The sequence below is a fragment of the Colius striatus genome, chromosome 2 (genome assembly GCF_028858725.1).
Source record: "Colius striatus isolate bColStr4 chromosome 2, bColStr4.1.hap1, whole genome shotgun sequence".
Taxonomy (NCBI): domain Eukaryota; kingdom Metazoa; phylum Chordata; class Aves; order Coliiformes; family Coliidae; genus Colius; species Colius striatus.
Window position 1 is genome coordinate 92842256 of NC_084760.1, and position 23468 is coordinate 92865723.

The window sequence follows — 23468 nt, forward strand, 5'->3', positions numbered from 1 at the left end:
TCAATATATAGTGTTGCTTTTATTCAGTACCATTCTGGATCTTTAGTCATTTTGTATTATTTCATATCAGAATTTCATTCCTATACGTGACTCTCTGGTTTTCTCTTTAAAAAATTCATTAAAACAATCTTTTTTTCCCAGTCGCTTCATGACTAAAGAACCAGAGCATATACAAACCCAGTCATCAGTTGGTGCTAAGAGAACTGTATGTCTCGTCTCTATCTTTGTGTGTGTGTGTGTGTGTCCATGTGCTGTCCAAGAGATTCGGTCACAATGAAACCCAGCAAGAGACAGACGACATCTCCCTGGAGTTGAGAGCTCTCATCCTTTAGGTAAGGGGTGGAGCACATTTTGGGTTGTTCTGAAGTTTAGGATTCTTATGTCAGTTGTGCTGTATGCATTCCATTTGGCATTCTGAACCTGGAATGAATGTTTACAGAGTTATTAGTGTTGGTTTGAACCTGTGCCTTTGTTCTGTTGGAATGTGGTGTTTGCCATTTAGCAGATCCCCAAGGATTGGCGTGGAGTCATCTGGGGAGACCAGGATGAGAGCTGTTCAGAAGAAATGGAGGAACCTGCTTCTGTAGGGGGGTTGGACTAGATGATCTATAAAGGTCCCTTCCAACCCCTACCATTGTATGATTCTATGACTGGGGTGCGTGACATCTTAATAAAACAGAAAGGTCTGCGTGTCTGCAAGGCAGAAACTGCTGAACCACAGTCCATACAATCCCCTGGACAGGACCTTGGCTTAATGAATGGCAAACTAAGTTTTTACACAAGCCTGGTTGAAGAGAAACTGGATATTTGGGGAGAGTTTCTCTGACAAAGGCAGATCGAATACTGCCAAGCAATAACAAAGCCTGGGGATTCTGAGGACCAGGAGCGTTCATGGGTGACCCGTCAGTAGTATCTTGAGTGGCTTATTGGGCTGAGGTGTGGACTCCAAGGAGACTGGGGAACCTGTTACCATTGGGGTAAAAAGGCTGTCAGTTATGGACAGGAGAGTAAAAAGCCACTTGCACTGAGGCATGAAAAGGGGCCACAGGAGGTACAGACAGCTGCACCAGTGCATCCCCACCACCCCAGACCTCCGATCAGGGGCCTGCCAGATGCTTTAAAAATGTGTCTCCAGCCCCTCTGAGGCCCCTCAGCAACTGCTGTATTCATGCTCTGGAGTGCCAGTTTCAATACAGGCACTTGGAGTAAGAGCCTGTGGCTCTGTGGGGCTGATTCATGTTACTGTAAATCTGCTGTTCTACCTCATGTACTTCTGGCAACATTTTGCCTTGAGCGTGCTCTTCAGGAAGAGGTGGTTTCATATAGGATATGCACCCAGAGCTGAGACTAGAGAAGCTGAAGCAAAGGGTTGATACCATCTGAGCAGGAAAACCTGAAAGGTTGCTATGAGAGATGGAGCCCTGAAGCCATGGACTAAATTAACAGCCCAAGGACTAAGGGAATGATATCTCACAGGCCCAACACCAGTGCAATTTAACTGATACAGAAATAAACATCAAACAGCTAAGTCAGGAATCAAATCATCAAGGAAAACTATACACAGAATGGGAATGGCAGGTAAGGCAGCAGAGTATCCCAGTCCTGGAACCCAATTCTGGCTACCTGAGGAAAAGAGGATGGCCTCAGAAGCAGCTTCGAGTCCTTAGAAGGACCATGTATTCATTTACAGCAGCATAGGGTAGTCTTCCAAGGAGAAAGATTGCTGGTGTGCTGACATGAAGGGAATGTGACAACCAGACATACACACACAAAAAAAACCACACACAAGCTCTAAGACCACTCCACATTGGCACCTTCAGCCTTTCCTTCAAAAGGTTTCCCCACTCCTGTGATGAGGCATGAAATGCTTTTCTCCCTGCACTCAGTAAGAGTCTCAGCGCTGCCATTGTTATGTACAGAGCAGCAGAACTGATGCTTCTAAAACCTGAAACCAGAGCTTAGCTTTTCTGAAATAAAAATATAAAAGCACTATCTACTTAGTGTTGGGAGTTTTTGGTTATGCACAGGTAGTGCAAGATGTTCTCTCACTAGAGGTTTTACACTCACTCCCCACAACAGCATTCTCTCCAAAGGCAAGAACGCTGCCTGGGAGGTATCAACGAGCTGTTGTAATTTCAGCAAACATTTTTATTACCTGGGGTAAGCAACTTCCTGCATGTAAAATTCTCCTGACATCTCTTTCATCATGTACTACATTTCCACCAGTGTTGTTCATCCTAGGTCAAAGGAACAGAAAATACATTGCCCTGTGGTGCCCCTCAGGCTGGACCCCAGCCTTGTATGGAATTGTTTGGGTTTGACTTCTAAGAGAAGCTGGAGAGGAAAAAATACAATGTAATACAGGCAAAACAAGTGTTCATTCTGGCTTCTACTTTACAAAGATCAAGTCAGTGACCAAAACAGGGACTCTCCTCTGCCAGCTCTGTGAGGGACAACTCTCAGATATGTTTAAGGACAAGTATTTAAGTTCTCTGCAGTTAACAACTGAGGTGTTTGAGCTTGCCTTTCCTTTGCCTGCTGTGGCGCTGGCTTCTTGACAATGATTCTCTTCAGTCAGGGCAGAGCAGCAAAGCAGCCAAGATGGAGCTGATACACAGAACAAATGCACTCTCAGGCTGACAGAAGATCTGTAAACTTGCAGAAAGAGAAGCAGAAGAGGGAGAAAATGGAGATCTCCTTTTGCATGGAGACACTTCTTTTCCTCAGAACTCCCAGACAGGCTACTCAGAACCACCATACATAAGCTCGTAACAGGAACCACAGCAAATCTGCACCTTTACTTGGTGAGACAAATCAAAGGGGTTTTTTCAGACATCACCATGAACTAGAAAAAACACACACACTACCTAATGTTAAGCAAAAGCTTTATTTTAGTTTATAGGCTTGTTTGTGTTAAAAACAATCACTTCAAAATCAAATTCACATAAAACTCAGCATGTAAATGAAGTGGAACGTTTTTTGTGGGTCAGGCTCCGTTTCTGAAAGACAAGGGCTCTGACTTACACTTCAACAACCTTGCATGGCAACAGATAAAACTGGGATAGCTGTAGCATCTCCTTGTTTACAGGGTTAAACTCTCACATTCATTTTAAGCCTTGTCTCCCAGTACATTTTAAGATACCAGCTGCTCCATTTCCCACTAGCCCATCATTAAAGCAGCATCCCAGTTTAACCTGCTACCTCACAGAGGTACATGCTCTTCCGTGTTATTACAGGCACAGCCATTTTCTGCCAGAAAGCCAACTACTTGTCTTAAAAACATTTTCCTCACAACAGCAAACAAACAGATTTTCAAAGGAGACTGTCACAATCAAGCTACATTATATACACTGCAAATGTACAATGAGCTTTAAAAAATGCCTGTGTACAAAACAGAGGGTTCTTTTATTAAAAACAATGAAAAAAATCATGTGCTGTCATTTCTATGTCATCCACATTTTAAAGAACTGAACATAACTGAAGAATAATAGCAACACTCTGATTATGAACCTTCCTGCAAGCGAGCATAGACAGTACCTGCAATATATTTAAGAATCTAACGAGCCTTTTTTGACTATTTGTGCTATAAACCTCATATATGAAGCATGTGAAAAGCTCTCTGTTGTGACAACAGAATAAAAGCTAGTTAATTAATGCAAGATTATTTCAGGAAAATATCAAATCCTTCTAACTTAAGAAGTAAATACTGCACAGGCATCCGATTTACAGCCAGTTAGCCAAAGAACACAACTAGTGACTAGAACACATACAGTAGTTAAAAAGTCAAATATATACAAAAATATATTAGAAAGTGGTCAAGTTTTAACCACAGGCTCATGTAAAAAATGTTGGTTTAAATAGCAATAGCAAAAAAATAGCTATTTTCTCTATCTGCAACAGTACAAAAGGCAAAACCTACATATGAGGTAGCAATGCCAAATTCAAAAACACCCCAACTTTGGACTGAGAAGCATTTCCTACATTTCCATAGCATATCTGTCCATACAAAGATTTAAACAAACACTTCAATTGTTTCAAGAATTAATACATTAATTTACAAAAACCTTTATTCAATTAACATTTCTTTTTTTTTAAAAAAATGACTGGAAATGGATTTAGTTACTGGTTTCTCCTGTTTCTAAGGAAGCTATTGCATGGTCAAATCCAAACACTGTACAGCAAAAACATGGAGGCTTTATTATACATGCTCGGTAAATGCTATGGTACATTAAGACATAATTTACAAATCAGAAGCCAACTGTGGTCATTTTACTCTTTTCCTGCCAAATACACACGTGCTGCACCTTTTGCTACCCTGTGTTCAGTACTTAGATGCAGGACATAAGGATTCACTAGTTGCTTCCACAGCTCTGGCCACAGCCAGAACAAGTGTTTTTCTCACCTACTTTTAGAAGTCTGAGGCAGAAGCATGGCTTCTCTCTCTCAGGTCAGCAGCTCTGAGTCCCCCTTTGTCCATGCTCTGACTGCCTCAAGAATACAGGAATAAGATAGAAGGGGACAGTCGTGCCTCATCAACCTCTCCTCCCAATCCTATCCCTTTATCTCTCCTGCATACACAGGGCAGGAGGGACCTCTGAGTCTCCCTGACCAAAAAAAAATCCCATTAATGAGAAGCCAGGAAGGGGACAACCACCCAGCTGAGCTGTGCCAGCTATGGGCCCAGGGCTGCAGGGCAGCACAGCCAGTGGCACAGGCCTCTCATGTGGGTCAAATCCTCTGCTTGAGGCTCCACTGGCCAAAGAGACCCTGCTGCTCCTCCAGTTCAGGCATCTGAAGTTAGATGGTACAAGTAACACCAAAATATGAACTGGATGAAGTTTTTGTATTTATTGTTATTAAGAAAATAAAATACTTTACATCACAGTGCTTAATTAAAATGCAATAGAAAATGTAAACTCAGAATTCTAGATAAAACTTTTAACTTGAGAAATTAGGGTGCTCAGACTTTTTAAAATTCACAATTTTGAAAACACTGAAGTCAGACAGTCAGTTCCCATAACTCATGTATTCAAGGTTACTTTTAAATACCTGCTGATGCACTCCACTGTTTGGTCGCTGTTTTGATTTTTAAAAAGCCTAAATTACAAATAGACCAAGTGCAAAGGTAAGAGGTATACTTTTATTTGCAGAGAAACTAACTTTTGAAGGAATTTGCAAGTCCGGAGTGCTCTAGTAGATGTAAGGAAATATGCGGTACGGCACACGCTGACAATACCTTTCCCATGCCAAGCCATATTTTTGCTTACAATGATGCTCATCACGAGCTTCTCGATGAACAAGCAGACAGATGAAATAGATCACGTAGAAATATGGTAAAATGTGATTAAAACCTGTGGAATAAAGTGAAAAAGTCACTGTAGATACAGAAAAAAAGTAATCCAGAAATGTGAGCTACGAACAAAATATACTAAGCTGGTTGGAGACACACACTCTTTACAGACCGATGCATCTTATAAAGCATCGAATACTCATCAGGATCGTGTCATAATTGTGTGACGGGTTTACAAGCACACAGCAAAAGACTCACAAGAAATCCAAAAGCAAAATCAAAAGGTCTGCCAGCCGCTCTCAACGCATGGGAACCTTACACATATTTTAAGCTCTTGAGCTTTAACCAGAGCAATAGTTAAACTTCTGGGGCACTGTGCTGCCCCACACAATCCCCACAGGGCTTTCTCGATTTTGGCTGTAGATGGCAACTCCAGCTTTGCTCAGAGCACATGACTTGTGGCTGAAACTCAGCCTCTGCTGACAATGCGCGCTCACAGCCCAGAAGTCCACTGTATCCTGGCCTGTATCAATAGCAGTGTGGCCAGCATTCCAAACCCAGCCAGATGCCAAAACATACAAGCATTTTTGATAAAATCCATTTAGCTTCAGGAACTTACCACAGGGTAGGGACCACGCTAGAGCCATGATGATATCACCAAGATAATTAGGGTGACGAACGAAACCCCACCAACCCGTGACAAGAAGCCCTTTTCCAGTTGCCGTGGGTATAAATTTTAGATCTGTGGATAGAGTATTGTAGTCAAATACAACAATAGAAATGTGTATTTAAACAAGACAAAGAGACACTGTCTAGCAACTGAACAAATAAGAACAATGTACTTACAGGCCAACTTGGGATCTGATGGATTCCTTCGGAAATTGTTTTTCTGCGAATTCGCACTACGGAATATGTAATACCCAACACCTGAAAACAAACAATATTTATTTTGCATTTTCGGTATTTTCCAGTTTTCTTTCACCAAAAATCACTCACATGCTCTGCCACTCATTACACCAAAGACTTTTCCTCAGAGATATGACTGATACTCTCCAGTTCTCAGCTCTAACAAGGCAGAAACGCTCCTGGGAACCTGCACTCCATACGCTCTTACACATTTTAACTGATATTTATTAGAACTCTTATTTTTACACCTACTTTTACATTTATATCTTACTTATTAACATTGAATTTGAAATTCACATAAGGTGATGTGTTGCAGTTTGTAAGATAATGGCTCTATGAGCAGCCCAGCGTTCTGCTACAGTTCACTCCATAAACTGACCAACTGTTTACAAGTACACAATACTAAAAGAAGCAGACCATGAAATATGATCTGGTTTTGAAATTCCTTTCCTCCATCATTTTTACAAGACAGTTTAAATTTGCTTTTTCTTGAGACTGTAGTGAAAAAACTCAAGATAGAACATACTTCAAATAAAGATGTTTAAAAAAACAAGCAAAAAAAAACCCTGAACACAAACAAAACTGATGATGTATTTCTCAGGACTGCACATACTAAGTGGTGTGCTTTCATAATTTTTACAAGTGTTTCCATTCTTTCTCATGTCTACATAAAAACCTTTTCTTCTAGGTTTAAGGACAAACTACAAAGCCATATTGGTGCAAATGTAATGTCCCCTAAAGATGCAAGATAAGGTCTCAAAGTGCTTGGCTAGGAAAAAGGAGACGTTTCTCATTGATGCCAGTTTGGAACTATGGCCATCAGAGCAGGGGGTGAAATTTCTGAACAACAGAATCTCTTCCTCCCTAGTTTCAGTAAGGTATAGCCAACAAGCCATTGACTTTTACAAAAGTCACTTACAGTCACTCACACCGACTTTAAAGGCATCTGCTACACGCCATTCAAAATGTTTTAAATCACTTCTGCAACTCTACACAGCATCCAGCTAAAGATGCCTTTTAACAGAAGAACTAAGGGTCCAGAGTCTCACTGATCCTTCATTTAATAAAATGAGAATTCATTATATTCTTTGCATTAAGCAGTAGCCTGACAGATGCTTCCACCAGCTGTGATAACACAGAAAATATCATCACTGCACCTTAGCTAAAACCTTTTCCTCAATCAGTACTACATTGTTACTACCAGTAACAGCAACATCTCCTAAAACTTACAGTTCAGGATAGTAATTGCAGCAGCAACAGGCCAAGAAATTGCAGTAGGATGACCAACTAAATAGAAGGCCTGCAGGCTGTAGACAAATGGAACCCACACCAAATCTCCAAATGCCAGCATGAATCCAAAGCCATCATGGGTAATATCCATTGTAGTTAAAACAGCTTCCTGGAAACAAGGAGGAGAGAACTTAAGAGTTTACAAAGCTTCATTCATTTAACACTTACTAGGAACAGTAACAGTTTATTAAGGTTTTTATTTACCTCATTCCAAAGAGCATCCACCACATAGAGAAGCTGAAAGCTGTTCACAAGTACCATTGACAGAGATGGCATACTCTGATTGTGTATCTTCATTTCGGCCAAGAGCATTGCCAAGTTTATAACCACCTAGTTGAGAAAACATTTTATTACAAGTTTTTCTTGTAAAAGGAGAGTGGTCTTTTCTGTTACTCAATAGGACATTTTAATATAGTTTTGACCACTGGTGAATTTTAAATAATCTACTTCATAACCCACAGTTTGCAACTAACTACTTTTTTGAAGCTGTATAGCCTCAGTACGTGAATACTTAAAGAAGAGTTTTCATTTCCCACAAAGCAAAGAAGTTGGAATGTAGACATTTTCCTAAAGCGAATAAAAACATTCATTATAAGTCTGCCAATGTTAAACTATTTGTAAGTATTTTGTCCTGTTTATAGATATACATTGTATCCTTACTACCATTTTTAAAATATAAATATATACATATCTAAATACATTTGTGTAATATCAAAGCAAACAAATGATTGACTCACCCAGCCCATTAATCCTGGACGCAATTCACAGAAGTATTTAAGGTCAAAACTGCCAATACGGGGGTTTAATTCATGTCCAGCAAAAAAATCATAAATAAGATACCCTGCAGGTAAGACATGGTCTTTGTTAGCAGTACTCCTTTTCCCTGTCACTACATTCCTCCCCATAAAAACGTTTCTCCTTTCTACTGAAGTTCTGTCATTACATATTTTTAAAAAAGCCTTTCAATTAGCAAGGAAAATGTGACAGAATGTACAAGACACAAAAGGAAAACCCATATGGTTTATATTTTAAGAGGCCAAAATATTTTATTAAGAGGACTAAACACTTTAGAAGATACTGCAGGCTTAAGTCTAGTTCCTTCCTTGTTTTAAGCCTCATCCTGAAGCTCACATCAAAGTTTCCATGAACATGATCCTATGGTATTAATTAATTGTACTTTTCCTCCTACTTCGTTGCTCTTCAAGGACCAAGAGCCCCTTTAGCTGTGAGAATTACCTGTTCATCCAAAGAGATGGACAAGGTGAGGAAAATACAATACCTTGACTTCAAGGCATCCTGCACTGAGTTAGCAAATAACAAGTACTTGGCAGAACAGTTATAGAATGGTACTACACCACTTAAGAGACTAAAAATGCACTTCTCTAAGAAAAAGTGATTTATAATCATTTATTATTTCCCTTCACACATATACATACATGCTGCATTGAACTGAGGATATTTGTATACTTCATTTTAATACACTAAGTGTTCTGTGCACAAACTCCCCTTCTTAGTTACCCTGTGGTACTTTTTAACAGCAGTTTGTTTAATATTTAATGCTATAATCAACTTCTCTATCCTGTGTCCTACAAAAACGTATGCCCACCATGGACACTTTACATAGGAAGCCTCATGACTGCATCAGAACTTCTTCTGAAAACTCAATTCAGCTAACAAGACTTAAAAGAGCACAGTAAAGAAAGAGTTTAGAAGTGCACCTCAAGTTCTGCACCCAAATTCCCACTACCAAAACACTCACATTTTCTAGTTTTCTTCTCTATTCCTAGTTGTGTCAGGAAAAGGCCTGCCAGCAGAGGCACTACCAAGCAAACTAGACAAGCCTCTTGACAAATGCAGAACAGGGAAAGGAGAGAACCATCCTCCTTCTCTTTGCTAAGGGACTAGACCAGACAAGACATTTTTGTGTGAGCTAGTCAAGATACTCCAAGTAAAATTGCCAGCATTTTACAGGATCTCAATGTGAACAAAAACCAGCCCTTTAACTTGCGACATGAACTTTATGGTGGCAGAAAAATATGTCACAGTATTACAGTAACAAGCCCTAAATCTAGCCTTTAATTCCTAAAAAATTAAACTGTGGGAAACAATTGGAAAGAAATTATCCAAAACATTTGTAACTCACCAGAATTTCCACCTGGTGCTATTTCTTCTTCAGGTGCTTTCAGGGACCGAATATACAGGTAAATGCTCAAGCCCATAGAAAAAATTGCAGCTGACACTGCAAACTGCATGAAGTGATCGTACAAATAATGAAGCTCAAACTGAAAGTATAATAAAGTTCCAACAGCTGCAGCAGTCAAAATAAAAGCATAAAATCCTAAAGGATGTAGAAGAAAAATATATTAACCAAAATTAAAAAGTCATTCTAGTAGAACCTACCCAGTCAAGCCTTTCTACATTTTTACTTATTAGACTTGCCTATATTCCAACCATGTCTTACATTTCCCATGCTCTTGAGGTTCAAACTTCTGGGCCACAGTAATATACCCAAGACATTCTGTCTATGCCCTGAAACTTGCTACTCAAAAGGACAAGAGGCAAGAACACTGTGAACACTCCTACATTTTTTACAACAGAGGATCCAATTTCAGATTTTGGTGGGGAAAAAAATGTATGCTGATGCTATTGTTGAATAACAACAGCAAGTCACAAAACCTCATCTGTGGGACACCTCAGACAACTGTATTTTCTTAAAATTACCTTCCTATATAGCTCGCCACACACTGCAGTAATTTAAGTATTACAGTAACTATCAAGTCCAAATTTAAACAGAAAAAACTCTTGTATTTAGAGAGTAGAAAATCATGTAGAATGGAACAATGTCCAAAGACAAACAGGCAGTTCTCTACAGCTCTCAGCTACGCATCTTCTATGAACCTTTCACAGGGTCACAGTGGTTGAGATTAGAAGGGACCTCTGGAGTTCATTTAGTCCAATCCCCTGGCTCAAGCAGAGACACCTAAAGCTGGCTGCCCAGGGCCATGACCACACAGGATAGAGAAACCACAACTTCTCTGGGCAACCTGTACCAGCATTGTCACCCTCACAGTAAAGAGTGTTTCTTGATGTTCAGATGCAACCTCCTATATTTCAGTTTGTGCTCAATGCCTTTTGTCCTATTAGCAGTCTTCCTCCTTTTCTCAAGAAGGCTTTAAAAATTGCTTGAGAATTAGCCTTTGAAGCAACATGAAAATGGCTTCTATAATTATCTTTTAATTTTTTTTCCTTTTTAAGCCACCCATATCAGGCAGCTTATTTCCTCTCTTTATCAGAAGACAAGAAAAACATTAAATGCAGGACTTTGTCCCTAATAAAGACTAAAGTCCAAAACCAAAAAAGGTCTGAGGCAGCCTCAATACAACTCACTTCCACAGGATGTAACTCATTCTGCTTCTAAGACTTACAGCTCTATTCCAGCTTCAAATAGAGCCCCTTAACAGACTGTGACAAATCAATCCTAAAAAAGCAGGACTGCTGAAACATGCTAAACCATACTCTAAAGTTAGATGAGGAACTTGCCTTATTTATAGGAAATGAAATCAGATCTGAGAAAGAACTCAAAACTGTTCTTTTCCATGCTGGAATTACAAGACATTTCTTATTAGTCTGTACATCAGAGACATCAAAGCTATCTAGACATATGGGATAAGATCTCCTCAGATCACTCCTGATCATCTCCTCTGGAGCAACAGTCCGTGTTACATGAGCATTACTCACACTTCTGACAGGCAACTGCCCATTTAGCAGTTACACGAGAAATCTGGCAGGGGTCACCAGTCACAGGTGGATGCAGACCTGATGCCCTGCATAACGTTAATGTCTTGTTCTTGAGATACTTCACTCCTGACCATTACTAATCTTCTTCTCTAAGCAAAGGCATATCCTATTTTGTGAAATATTTGCAACAGATACCTGGTTTGACCAGAGAGTCTCTTTCATTGTTTTTATCTTAACAGTACTGAGCACTGCAAATCACACAGTGGTACAAAATCTCAGAATAAGCAGCTGCAACTCGCTTACCATTTATCCGGTACTGCAGTTTCCTTCCATTTGAAAGGGGCAGGCCCTCGACAACCTATAAAGAATAAAGCACTGGTGTTTCAACTAAGTACTTTCCAGGGCCTTGGTAGCAGAGGGAAATCAAGCACAAACACATTCACTCAAGGGAACCAGACAGACACATTCACATATGAACATTATGCATTGTTCTCAAAAACATACTTTGGATAGTGAAAGAAAAAAGGCAAGTTTCAAACTTATTTTTAAGAAGCATCTTGTCCTAACCAGCCTCACGAAAACAGAATAGCTCCAATCATTGCAAACAAGTACGAAAACAGAACATGATTGAATGACCTATTTACTAGTGTCCTTTAAGAATCTGCCAGTACTCCTCAATTCACAAGAAGAGCAAAACAGTATCTGCCAGATATACATGTGGCTAGCATGTTCTAGAGCTTCCCATACGTGAAGACGACATTCCAAAACACTGGATATCAATAAGAAAGTGACTATCAATTTGTTGATTTAGAAGTCAGATATCTGAAATTCTTCCAGAACTCTATCACTGCAAGTTTTATCCATGCTTTGGTTTGTACTCCTATATAATGCCTTCTGCCCTTTCTACTGTAAAGGCTGTGAAATGCACAGCCAGTACATTCTTAACAACCTGTGCTATTTTAAGCTTCCAGAAATCTGCACTAGCCATATTCCAGCTTAATATGGAAAGCTAACTCGTTTGCTTTCAAATTCACTGCATCAAGAACATAGTGTACCTTCCAGCACAAATTCATTATCCATAAAGACCCAACTGCTACTGAACAGCTTACCTTTCCCACTGGCAGTAAGTAAAACAAGGCTTGAAGGAAAAACCACAGAAGAAAAACGCCAAACACCCTGGCCTCCCAAAGACTTTCAAGTGCTGGGAGAGGAGGGGGGAAGTTCATAAGACTGGGGTCATCTTGTTTGCACATCAACAGCAAGTAGAATACAGTAGCAGGCAAGAAAAATATCAGCGTGAAGGTCCCTGGGAACAGACATCATTCCATATTAGAAGACAGAAAAATAAAACACCTGGGTTTCCATGTTTGCCTCACTAATAAAGGTCAATATTAACTTTAGTAACAAAGAAGAGGTTGTATCTATTCCTGAAGCAAGACAGCAGCAATCCCCCAGTCATGTACTGAGACACATTCTCACCTCCAAACGAGGTCATACAACCAAATCCAAGTATCACACAATAACAGTTTGGAAATATTTAAATCAGTGCAAGGGAAGGCTCAAGATCTCCAATGTACTTCACAAGAGAACCAAGTATAATAGAGGCTCTTTGACTGCTGCCAATACCAACACACACTACCTGAAGCACCATCATGACTCTGGGTTCTGCAACCAGAGTCCAAAAATTGGAAACACAGTTCTTGACATGACAGTAAGGTCAATAAGTAAATACCACAAAAGCACTAATTTTCAATACGACAGTTTGCTCACATACCAATTCTTCCACCAAACTCCAAATCCTTTGTTTTTGACGGCACTTTCTCAATCGTTTTTGTCTCAAAAATCTTCTTCTCTGAATATATCTCTTCTTTTTTCTTTTCTTCTTTTCTTGAACGCAAGGTGTACTGCTCAAGCACACGCTCCAATTGCATGTCTGGTTTCAACTTTTGCTGTCAACAAAGAAAAAAACAATTTCCTAAAAAACTTCCTAGTGATTTTACCTTATTTTACTTCAATGTGTTTTACTTAGGATATTATTCACTAGAATACAGTAATATACAATGTGTTCTATAGAGTACTTAGATTTACACATTTGTAGGAAGAGATTATTACAACCAGTTTCATTGTTAGCAGCAGCAGCTCCAGAACAGCAGTACAGGTCATCCATTCCAACCCTCCTCCCCTTTTTGCCTTAACTCTGTGCATTAGTCAGTAATCAGGACTAAAGAAGTGATGTGGCTTAAAAATCACTTTCTATGGTCAAACACTCATACTGTAAAAAGCATGGGAATGAAAACAAGTAATCAGTGAGGATTTAATGGAAAAAAACAAACAAGAAAAAACAATGTTACCCAGCTCTGGTACTCTTCCCTTCTGACATTATCTCCCTCTTCCCTGAACTTGGCTGAACAGTAAACTTATTTGGCTTTGTAAGTTTTACCTTGCACTCTTTTCTTCTTGATTATTGTATTGCCCTTTTCTAGGGATTTCTGAGAAAGACAAGATAGAATGCAACATGAAACTATGAATAAATAGTGTTCATACCTCTGAGGTTATGCAGGACATGTCATTTTTCTCTGTACTCTCAGGTTCTCCATTGTACCTGCTGGTGTTATTTTCACTTGGTTTCTGGTTAAAAGAAAAAAAGCCTAGTTTTAGCTTTCTGAAAATAACAGCTACATTAATTGCAAGTATGTAACAATTAAGAACACAAATTATCTAGATTTTTTTTTCCAAATGCTCCAGGTTTCTCCGCAAGAAAATAAATGAGTTCAATATCCAAAGTACAGACAGTTTCAGTTCACAAACAAAGGAAGGAACTCATTTAAGAAAAGGAAAAGGTTACTTGTTTTCTTTAATAAACAGTAAGATTAAGAAAGAATTTTCAAGTTATTTTAAACTCATCTTTAGGAGCTGCCAGTATAACATACATGCCTGCTTGTTAATTCTATAAGGAAAGCAGAAGAAATTTCAGTGTCCTATAAAAGACACTGCTCTGCAGGACTGAAAGTTTGGTTTTCCATTAAGTATCTTTCTAAGAAATAAATTCTCTCATAAAAACCAAGGCAATTTCAGTGCCAAAGACTTTATATAGTTGTAGCAATTTACTAAACTGAACCCAACTATTTAGATTAGACTGGTCCAGTTTAGTTCACTTGAAACTTAATTAAAACCTATCTATTTTTTTGCAGTAGACTAGCAGGAGGCATTTCCAACTCAAGAGACTGTGCCTCAGAGAAGTAGTATTCAAAGCTATCACAAGAGGTAGAAAAAATGGCATTCATCTCAATAAACATCACCTTTACTATGCTTCACTTGAAGAACAGCAGAACCATTTTTAGTACTCAATATAAAATCACACCAAAGCCAAGAACAAAATTATAAGTTTCAGCTAAAAAACAGATATTTGATAAATTCATATATGCCTTAAGATAGTTTTTATTAAGAAAACATTTCTGCAATATTATCAGTCAGCAAGGTGCATATATATGACAGATATTCTACACTTGAATTCTGCGGCAGTTCTACCACAGAAGTTTCACATGTTTTCCACTGTTATTTGAATGAATTGTCTATGGAAACAGAACTCATTTTATTTTGCATTCTAATACCTGTGGGGTACATATTTGTCAATGTATCCTAAAAGCACACTAAAACTTCATTTCTCAAGTGGAACTATCTAACAATGACTTTGACATTAAAATATTAAAGGATTTGTGTGTTTGGATTCTGAGAACTTCAATTATACCATCAAATTCAATGTAACTTAACAATACATGTTCACATTTCACAAATTTCCTTACAACTCAGCAAGCTAGAAAAAAAAGGCACTTCTGAGACACTCTGGTGTTCAGGGAACATGAACTACAGCTGGCTTTTACAACAATAATCCCAGTATACATAGAGCAAATCTTTCACAAATAGCAGTAATTTGTCTTAAAAAACCCAAACTCGTTCAGACACAAATAACAAACAAACAAATACCAGTAGAGCTAAGTTTGTCTCCTGAATGGTTTTCTTTTTGTCATCTTTATGTTCTCTGCTCTGGGAAGATGAACGTCGTCTGCCTTTTGCGGGCCGACCAGGAGATCTAGATCGAGATCTGCTACTACTTCTTCTGGAGGGAGAACTTGAAGAGGATTGGCTCTTCCTGGGCTTGAATGATGATTGTGACTAGAAGAAATCGGGGAAGAAAGTGAAATCTTAACTTAGATGTTCCCAAGAACAACAATCTTTGAAACTTGGGGAGTTTTTTTTGTGATGAGGACTCTGGCATGTAGTTCCACAGATCTGTCACTTATTCCTTTTACCAATGCTATACAAATGCTGCTAAGGAAGAGCAACTACAGCATATTAATTTTGCTGGTAATACCCAAATAATTCTGTCTCAAGTCCAACTGCTGACAATTCCTGCCAAAGCTACAGATATCAAGATATGGATGGAAGCACCAAGCTCTCAAGTGTACCACTCTCTTAAGCCTTTGCTTAAGAAAAGGAAATGACAATTGTCACTTATGCCTTAAGAGACAGCTATCACTTCCATTACTTAGCTTTATTAATACATTTGGCACACCAAAATGCAGTGATCTGTTTAAGGCAACACAGCTCAGATCAACATTTAAAAAAAAACTATTCACCAAAATCATTACATTAGATGCATTGTAAGGCAAGCAATTCCATAAACCATTTGCCCCGAAAGTACTCAGTTTTATTTTCCTGTGAAGTTTTAATGCTTACTTTCTCACATAAAATTTCCACAACTCAACTTTTATAAGGCACAAATGCTTTATGACAATGGTTATTTTTTTCCAGCTTGAGCACACTAACCTGCAAGCCTTACCTCAAGTAAGCTTAGAAGGTCTCAAAGCAGTAAAAAAGGTTTCTCTAGCTCAAGATAGGAACATTTTGTCCCAAAAGAAAAGGTCAGTTATAGGGCATATACACTGCCATCAAAAAGTGAAACTATAGTTCACATAGATATACAAGTTAGTTTTGAACTTTTGAAGGCTTCAGAATAGGCCTTAAAAATCAACCAGAGCAAACATTCAAATAGCTTGTCATCTCATGCATTACTACATTTTAAACTGAAATTAAAATTGCACAGTTTCAAAGGTCTTCATTAGTAACAGGAAATGAGAGAATAAGGATATGTAAAGAGGAAGGGATAAGCTCATATATATCTATATATACAGATATCTATATAGATATAGATCTATAAATATCTATATATAGAGATATCTATATATATATAGATACATATGATATGACCCTTTTTCAAGAGTCCTCAGTCATCACAAATAGTGCAAAATACCTTACGAAACTTTTGGGGACCTAGAACAGTACAAGCTCTTCAAGGATATTTTAAGTATGTGCTTAAAGGGAACATGTTGCTTACATGTGAACTACATGCTTGCATTTGCTTTCAAATTTTCTTATTTAGAAGTGGAAAAAGCCAAATTAGCACTCAGACCCAACTACCAGCTTTCTAAGCTACCCAAAACCAATTTGTCACAAGTGATCATTCTATAGCACTCCTAAATCAGATTTATTTTTCTCCCAAATGCATCAGCATTTTTTTCAACACAATGAAAATAATCACGCTTCTTTAAAAATAGGGCCAGCACTCTGAACTACTTGAGATGTCATGTAGGAAAGAGCTATGATTTAGTACCAATTCCTTGAAGACACATCTAAAGTAAACTTGCAAGGTACTCACCCAATTATATAAGTTGCACTTTTATCTACATCACAAAAATCAGTATAATCTTCCATTATAAATACTGATAACTATATGAATGAGCACTTACCCTTATATCGCTTTCTTTCAATGCAAGTTCAGTCCCATCTTTGTACTTAACAGTATAAAGATGAGAAACATCATCATAACTGGTCACTTGCACTTCATAATACAGGACACTTCCCGGCCAACGGCCCATCACCACCTCACCATCAGCAAACCTCCGGCTTGGCATTTTCCAAAAGGAATCCCTAGAAAAGAAATAAATCAATACATACGGCAGCTAAACATTAGGCTGAATTTTTCTTTACTCTTTCCATATCAGTTAGGCTAGAACAAGGAAACTCGAAAGTAAAAAACAACTCTTCACCTTAAATAGGCAAAAACCTGTCTGATAAGGAAAAAAACCACAATGATCTGTTTTCCAAATTAATTGCAGACAAAATACTATTAAAACGGAGCAAAGACTGAAGCTAGATGTTACCAAAAAAAATCGTTCAGTTGTATTAACAGTATTTCTACAGCATTCAACAGCAACGTACAATCTCCACCATCAGAGATCACCAAAACCAGTCAGAAGCATACATTTGACCAAAATCATGTAATGCAGTTCATCTTATCTAGAGAAGAAAGTAGATTAGATGGTAGCCAAGTGTCCTCTAACTCTCTTTTTCAGGGGTTTTACAAAAATTCAGAAGTTATGATTTCTAAATGTTAAAATAAAAAGCCCCAAATCTTTTTCAATACACATGGCTACATTACATACTTTCCTCAATTTAGTATGTCAAACATTCAAAGGTTACGAAACATCAGAATTTAGGCTCCTGTCTGGATTGAATATTCTCTCTTTTCCACCTATTTAGCATCTGGCAAGCAACACCTTTTGCAGAAGCCCACAGGAACACAAAATACAGCATCAGAACAACCACATAATTAATATCCTAGGAAACTAAATTCTATCCCCCTGTCTGCACCATAAAGTTTTCACTCGATATTAGCAAAACATGGTTTATAAGTCAATGCCACCCTTGATCCACCATCCAGGGCTGCTGGGGAAACAACTGCAACTTAAGGAAAGTTATGTTTTAAAATCCAAAGTCCTGTACAATTCTTTTCAAAGTTCTTTGTATTATGTCACTGCCTCCTGAAAACAGATTTCCACAACAGAAGATACTTTTAAACTGAACTTCTGCAGCTCAGGTCTCAACATATAAAGTGAAGGTATCTTAAATGCCTATGGTAAAATACATACTAACTTCTGTACTATTACCATTGGCACAATGAACGTAGGAACTAAGAATGGTGGGGACAGATACAGGGGACAGGGAACATGAACAAACTAGCAAAAGTTTGTTTCAAAGCATTTTTCACCTCATTTTCTGTGGCTTCACAAGTAGTAAACTAGATATTCATTCATTACACATTAACCAACCTGCAGTGAAAAGTTAAGATTCTTTGGCAAAAACATACTGTTAATATGCAATCACAGACCTTCAGAACACACTGGAGGATGGGACTGAGTGAGGCTTTTTAATCAACTTTCATTCTAGGGTTTCCTGGAGCCCCTGCCGATTTACAGCCTGTGTAGCTCTCCAAACCAAAGAACCCCAAAACTTGGCAAAACTCTTTCATGCAGATTTTACAGTGGATATTCCTAATTGCTTCAGAATAGAAACATCTCGTCATCTCCTTTTTCACATATTGGAAGGAGTGAAAAAAGTTTTATGATTTGGTTTCCCTGATACTTGCCAGTTAGGAAATCAGTCAAGAGTTCTAGACCGTCCTTGTAGGCACATGCTCTTCAAGACCATCTGCCTGTTGCATGGGGTTCTTTGCCTCAGTATCTTGTTAGCTTTTTACTTTTTTTGAATTCCCACTTCTCCAACTCTGTTTTATCTCAGTCAGTTTAAGACCTTCAAATTTCAATTCTTATTTCTGATGACTCAGGGAAATATGATTTCCACATTTTCATTTCAAATTCTTCTGTATTCTCCACATACGCTCCCAACTCCCCTTGGGAGTTTTCTGCCTTTTCTGCCCCATTCACCAAACAAGTTCCAATTCCTCTTTGCCACTTCTGGGCTTAAGATCTGACCTCAATCCCCACCTGTCTCCTTGTCCAGTTTTCTCACCCAGAAGACTGTTCTTTAGGAGATCCACTTCTACTACTGTTCTTTCCCCAGTCTCTCACATAGTTTTAGCTTCTTCCATAAACAGTCTGAACACCAGTCCTCCATCAGGTCCTATCATAGCTTTCACCAGATGTCATAATGTGATCTACAACTTCAGTTCCTCTTTGCTGTTCTACTTCCTACACTTCAGCCAACTCTTTCCTTTCTTGATCTAGAACACCTCAGGCAACATCTGTAAACGCAGAGCCTGACAAGGACAAAGCTTCCAGACTCTAGGACAAAGTTGTAAAAAACAGAATTTGTGAACTTTAAGTCCTTTTTGGAAAAGGGAATTTTTTTTTCACAAAGTTGTCACTAAGGTCAGGTAAATTGACTTTTATGATTTGTAACAACTACTTCAAAACTTAGATTTCATTTCACAGTGATAATAAAATTCAGTTCTCTGTCAAACTTTAAAACTCTTGGTTTAGTTGGTTGGTTTTTTTATACAAACATTAAAACAGCCTAAAGAAAGGTAACCTGATGGTTTAATGCTTTTAAGAGACAGAAAGTCCTTCCCCTCCTCCAACTTTGTTCTCAAGAAGAGCTGAAGTTAGTTCTAACAATTTGGAAAATGTGTTTGAAGGACCTAGAGCTAAAACAGTGTTATGTAACTCAGCCTTGGGTAACTATCAATGCTATGAAATTCCAAAATAATAAATAAATTTAAGCCAAGTGGAAATATTTTCCTGTAATTAAAAAGTAATGAGTAATATCATTAAAGGAAACACTTATTTTTTCACTTTTTTCTTTAAATAGTAAATCTTAATGAAACATTCAGCATTAAAAAAGGTAAATATTACTTCTTACTCTAATCAGACATTACCACCTTGTTCTGCATCCCTGTGAGGGAGGTTTGCAATCCTCATTCCATATAACCCCATTTCAAAAAGCTATACCTTTTAAATGCAGCCTTCATCTGTTCAGACAATAAAACCCATTACTGGTGTCAAGAAAAATAAACGTAGGAAGTCTTTCAAAAGAATCCAATTTAGAAGTTACACACTGAATTTACTGCTCTTTAAAGTCCTAGTCACAATCCTGCTAACTTTCATGGTATCAGTCTAACATTCACGGTGGTCCTATACAAGCTTTTTAATTCATGGGGCTTCAAAACGTAAACCAAATCAACCTCAGAAGAAAATTCTTTCACAGAATAAACCTTGTCTGTACAGATACCTAATTGGTAGTATATTCCAATACTTCCAAGAAGAAATCTGTGTTTTCTGCACCATTATGGGTTTCCTTTAGGAACCCAGACTTCAAATGAAGAGCTCAAAAGGATTTTCTATCTTATACCAAGCCAAGCCCATTAATGCAAGACTATTTGAAGCTTAAAAGTTGGTCAAGAAGAAAAGGCACTGCTGACTCAACCAAGAACGAAACAATTAAAGAGAAACATGGCAGAGAAGCATATTGTCCTATACATCCACTTTTGGTCTTTCTTAATGATCATCTCTCTAGCTATGTGGAAAGATATTTTGCTCCTGTTAGGAAAATGAGAAGAAAAAGGCTGTTAGCTTGTAATCACTAGAAAATCATACCATATCATCAGATGTTGGGTGCACGGTGTTAAGAACAAATAAAACACTAAACAAAGTTTTCCCTTTGGAAAGTGCAAAGTTCATATGTCTCCAGTGATCCTAGTTAATAATTCTGATGTCTCACCACTGGTAGATAACATGTACATTAGAGGAGGGAGTCAGCCAAATGCAAGAAAGGAAATGCAGGAAAATAAACAAAACATTGTCAGTCAAGGCCAACAAAATACATCTTCCTACACGGAAATTTACTACTAAATTCACCACACAGATTGAAATGTGCAGGATCTCTTCTGGATCATTACTATTCATTCCCTACTCCTAGCTCTTTACCTCCATTTATGGTAGAAGCATCTACCACTGTTCAACCTTGGCTGAACTCAACAGCCAAATTTGTTTCACTGCTAAAAACAAGAGCAACATAACCTTCAAGGTAAAATAAAAACGTAGCAATCCTCAGGCAGGGAAAAGGTGTCTTCGCAAGAAGCACTCAAAGCGAAGGGACAGCGCCAGGAAGCTAACGTCCCCACGCAAGGCCGCGAAAGGCGGCAGGCGGTTGGGTGAAGGCCACGGCGGCGGCGCACTGTTGACAGGAAAGGACCCACGTGCCGGGGGAGGGGCTCAGCCCCGCCCCGCCCGCGCTCCCGGCCCGGGCCTGGCTCGGCGCCTCCGCCGAGGGGGGAAGGGAGGGGCCGCACCGCCCCTCTGCGCCTCACCCACGGCGCGCCCCCGCCACACCGGGTGGCCGCGGCCTTTTCCCTGCGCCAGCCATGACGTCGCGGTGCCGTTGCGGAGGGGTCCGACGGCGTGTTGAACAAAGCAGGAGAGCTCGGCCTCCATCGCCCAAGCAACCGCCCCGGGTAGCGAAAAAGGGCGCCGCTCGCCCGCCCACCGGGAGAGAGAGGCCTGAGCGGCGCCGCGGCCCGACGCCCGCGCATGGGGGCGGAGGCGGCGGCTATTGGCCGGAGCGCTCCGTCCCGGGAAGGCCGCGGACGGGGGTGTGTCCCGGGCCGCGCCAGCCCCGATCCCGCTCGCGGTGCCGCCATACCCTTACCTGGCGCACCCCCCGCGGCCGGGCAGGAGGCGCTTCGGCGGAGCGGCGGGAACCGGGCCCGTTCGCGGCGCTCTCCCCTGAAAAGAGCGGCCTGCCTCAGCGACTCTTACGGCCGCGCAACGGTCGGTTAGCCGGCCCGCCCCCTCGCCCCGCCTCTTCCCGCCCGCCAACCGCGCCCATTGGCCACGATGCGCCGTTTGAATCGTGGGTGGCCGCACGCTATTGGCTGGGTCGCGATGGCGCGGTCGTGGCGCCCGAGGGCCGTCGCCCGACCGCCCCGGTCAAGGGACGAGAGAGGCAGGCTCGGTCTCCTCACGGCGGCGGGGCGGGAGAGCAGCTCAGGGTGGGAGAACGAGTGAGGAGGAGAGGCTGCGGCCGCCGCGGCGGGCTTCTCAGGTTCACTGCGCCACGCAGGCGCCGCTGCCGCGCGGTAAACAAACAGAGGGGGTTTTGTTCAGCGAAGCACCCGCCATCTCGCCTGAGGCGGCGTTTGAGGCTTCAGGCGAAAGTGCGAGTGTTCCTGGCAGCCATGCACCCAGCCGGGCTGGAAGATGTTTAAAACACCCTTTCTCTCACTTCCTCCAAACGAAAAACTAAAAGGGGACAGAAAAGCAGCCGTGAGTGGCTACCGCTGTCCCTTTGAGGCAACTTTTCCAGAAAGACCATTCAAGTTCCTGTCAGATTTTGAAATCCGGAAGTCTAAGCAATATTTCAGTGGGCAGAAGAAAAATAGGTTGTGAAAAAGTTAAACGAGTTGTCACGAGCAGTGAGCTTTATAAAATAAAGTGGTTTCAAGTGTTTGGACATTGAAAGTTACCGAGCTCTTTAAGCGTGAGATATGGACATGTTTGTGCAATCTTTATGGACCTCCGAGACTTGTCTTAATTGGGAAAGAAGCTGATAAGGCATAGTTTGGCCTAGTAAGGCCAAATCTTGTCCTAAAAGACAAGACTACCATTTTCCAGTACAGAAGACTGGCAAAAACCACAGGGACACACCAAAATCTCAGATTTTTTAAAAAAACCCAAAACATAACAACTACCCAACCCAGTAACATCACCACAAAACAAACAAACACCCCAAAACCAGAACCAAAGATGAACAGACATAAATAGGATCTATGGTAGCTGTGGGCTTAACTGGTCTGAGAATTGCTGTTATTCCTTTGTTCACAAATTTGTGAGGGTTTGTTGGTTGTGTTCTTATAAAGTTTCTAGCTGTAATATTTGAATTCAGAGTGTGGCAAGCTTTTTACCCGAGTAAATGAATACAGGAAATAGACCTTTGTAATGATGAATCGTTTAATGAAATACATTTTACTGCATATTCTGCCTAGTTTGGCTTTGAATCTTTTAAATTTCCCAAGCAATTTTAAAAGAAAAAGTATTTTGTATCTCCCCCTTTTTAAAATCAAATAGGTCAGGTTGTCTTCTCTTAAGCATTCAGTGTATTTTTCCCTACATGATACAATAAGAGGTGTCTAAATAAGATTGAAAATTAGTCAAACCAGAGTCATGTTTAAGCATAAACAATTGCAGTCTGAATAAATTTGTTCTTTAGTTGTGTTAAGGCAATCAGTTTTTATCTGGAATACATTTGATAAGTATGCAAAAGAATGCAACTGAAGCTTCATTTCTGGCTTTGGATAATGAATGTTTTTGGTTCCAGCTTCTTTCGTTATTACTGTTGCACAGTTTACAATTATAATATTAGGGACTGGTTTTGGTAGGTGTCTTAATTA

The 23468-nt window shown here is 39.8% G+C and overlaps 1 protein-coding gene across 1 annotated transcript; it reads right to left on the bottom strand.

The window, feature by feature from the left end:
• Positions 1 to 2868: 2868 nt before the first annotated feature.
• On the bottom strand, positions 2869 to 21891 carry LBR (lamin B receptor). Its single transcript, XM_061991505.1, has 14 exons — positions 21728 to 21891; positions 17032 to 17212; positions 15209 to 15397; positions 13769 to 13852; positions 12999 to 13173; positions 12334 to 12530; positions 11528 to 11582; positions 9630 to 9824; positions 8224 to 8327; positions 7691 to 7816; positions 7427 to 7595; positions 6137 to 6217; positions 5910 to 6032; positions 2869 to 5351 (listed from the first exon to the last, which is right to left on the bottom strand). The coding sequence occupies exons 2-14, from the start codon at positions 17194 to 17196 to the stop codon at positions 5191 to 5193; spliced, it is 1824 nt and encodes a 607-aa protein (XP_061847489.1). The 5' UTR covers positions 17197 to 17212; positions 21728 to 21891; the 3' UTR covers positions 2869 to 5190.
• Between the last annotated feature and the right edge of the window lie 1577 nt (positions 21892 to 23468).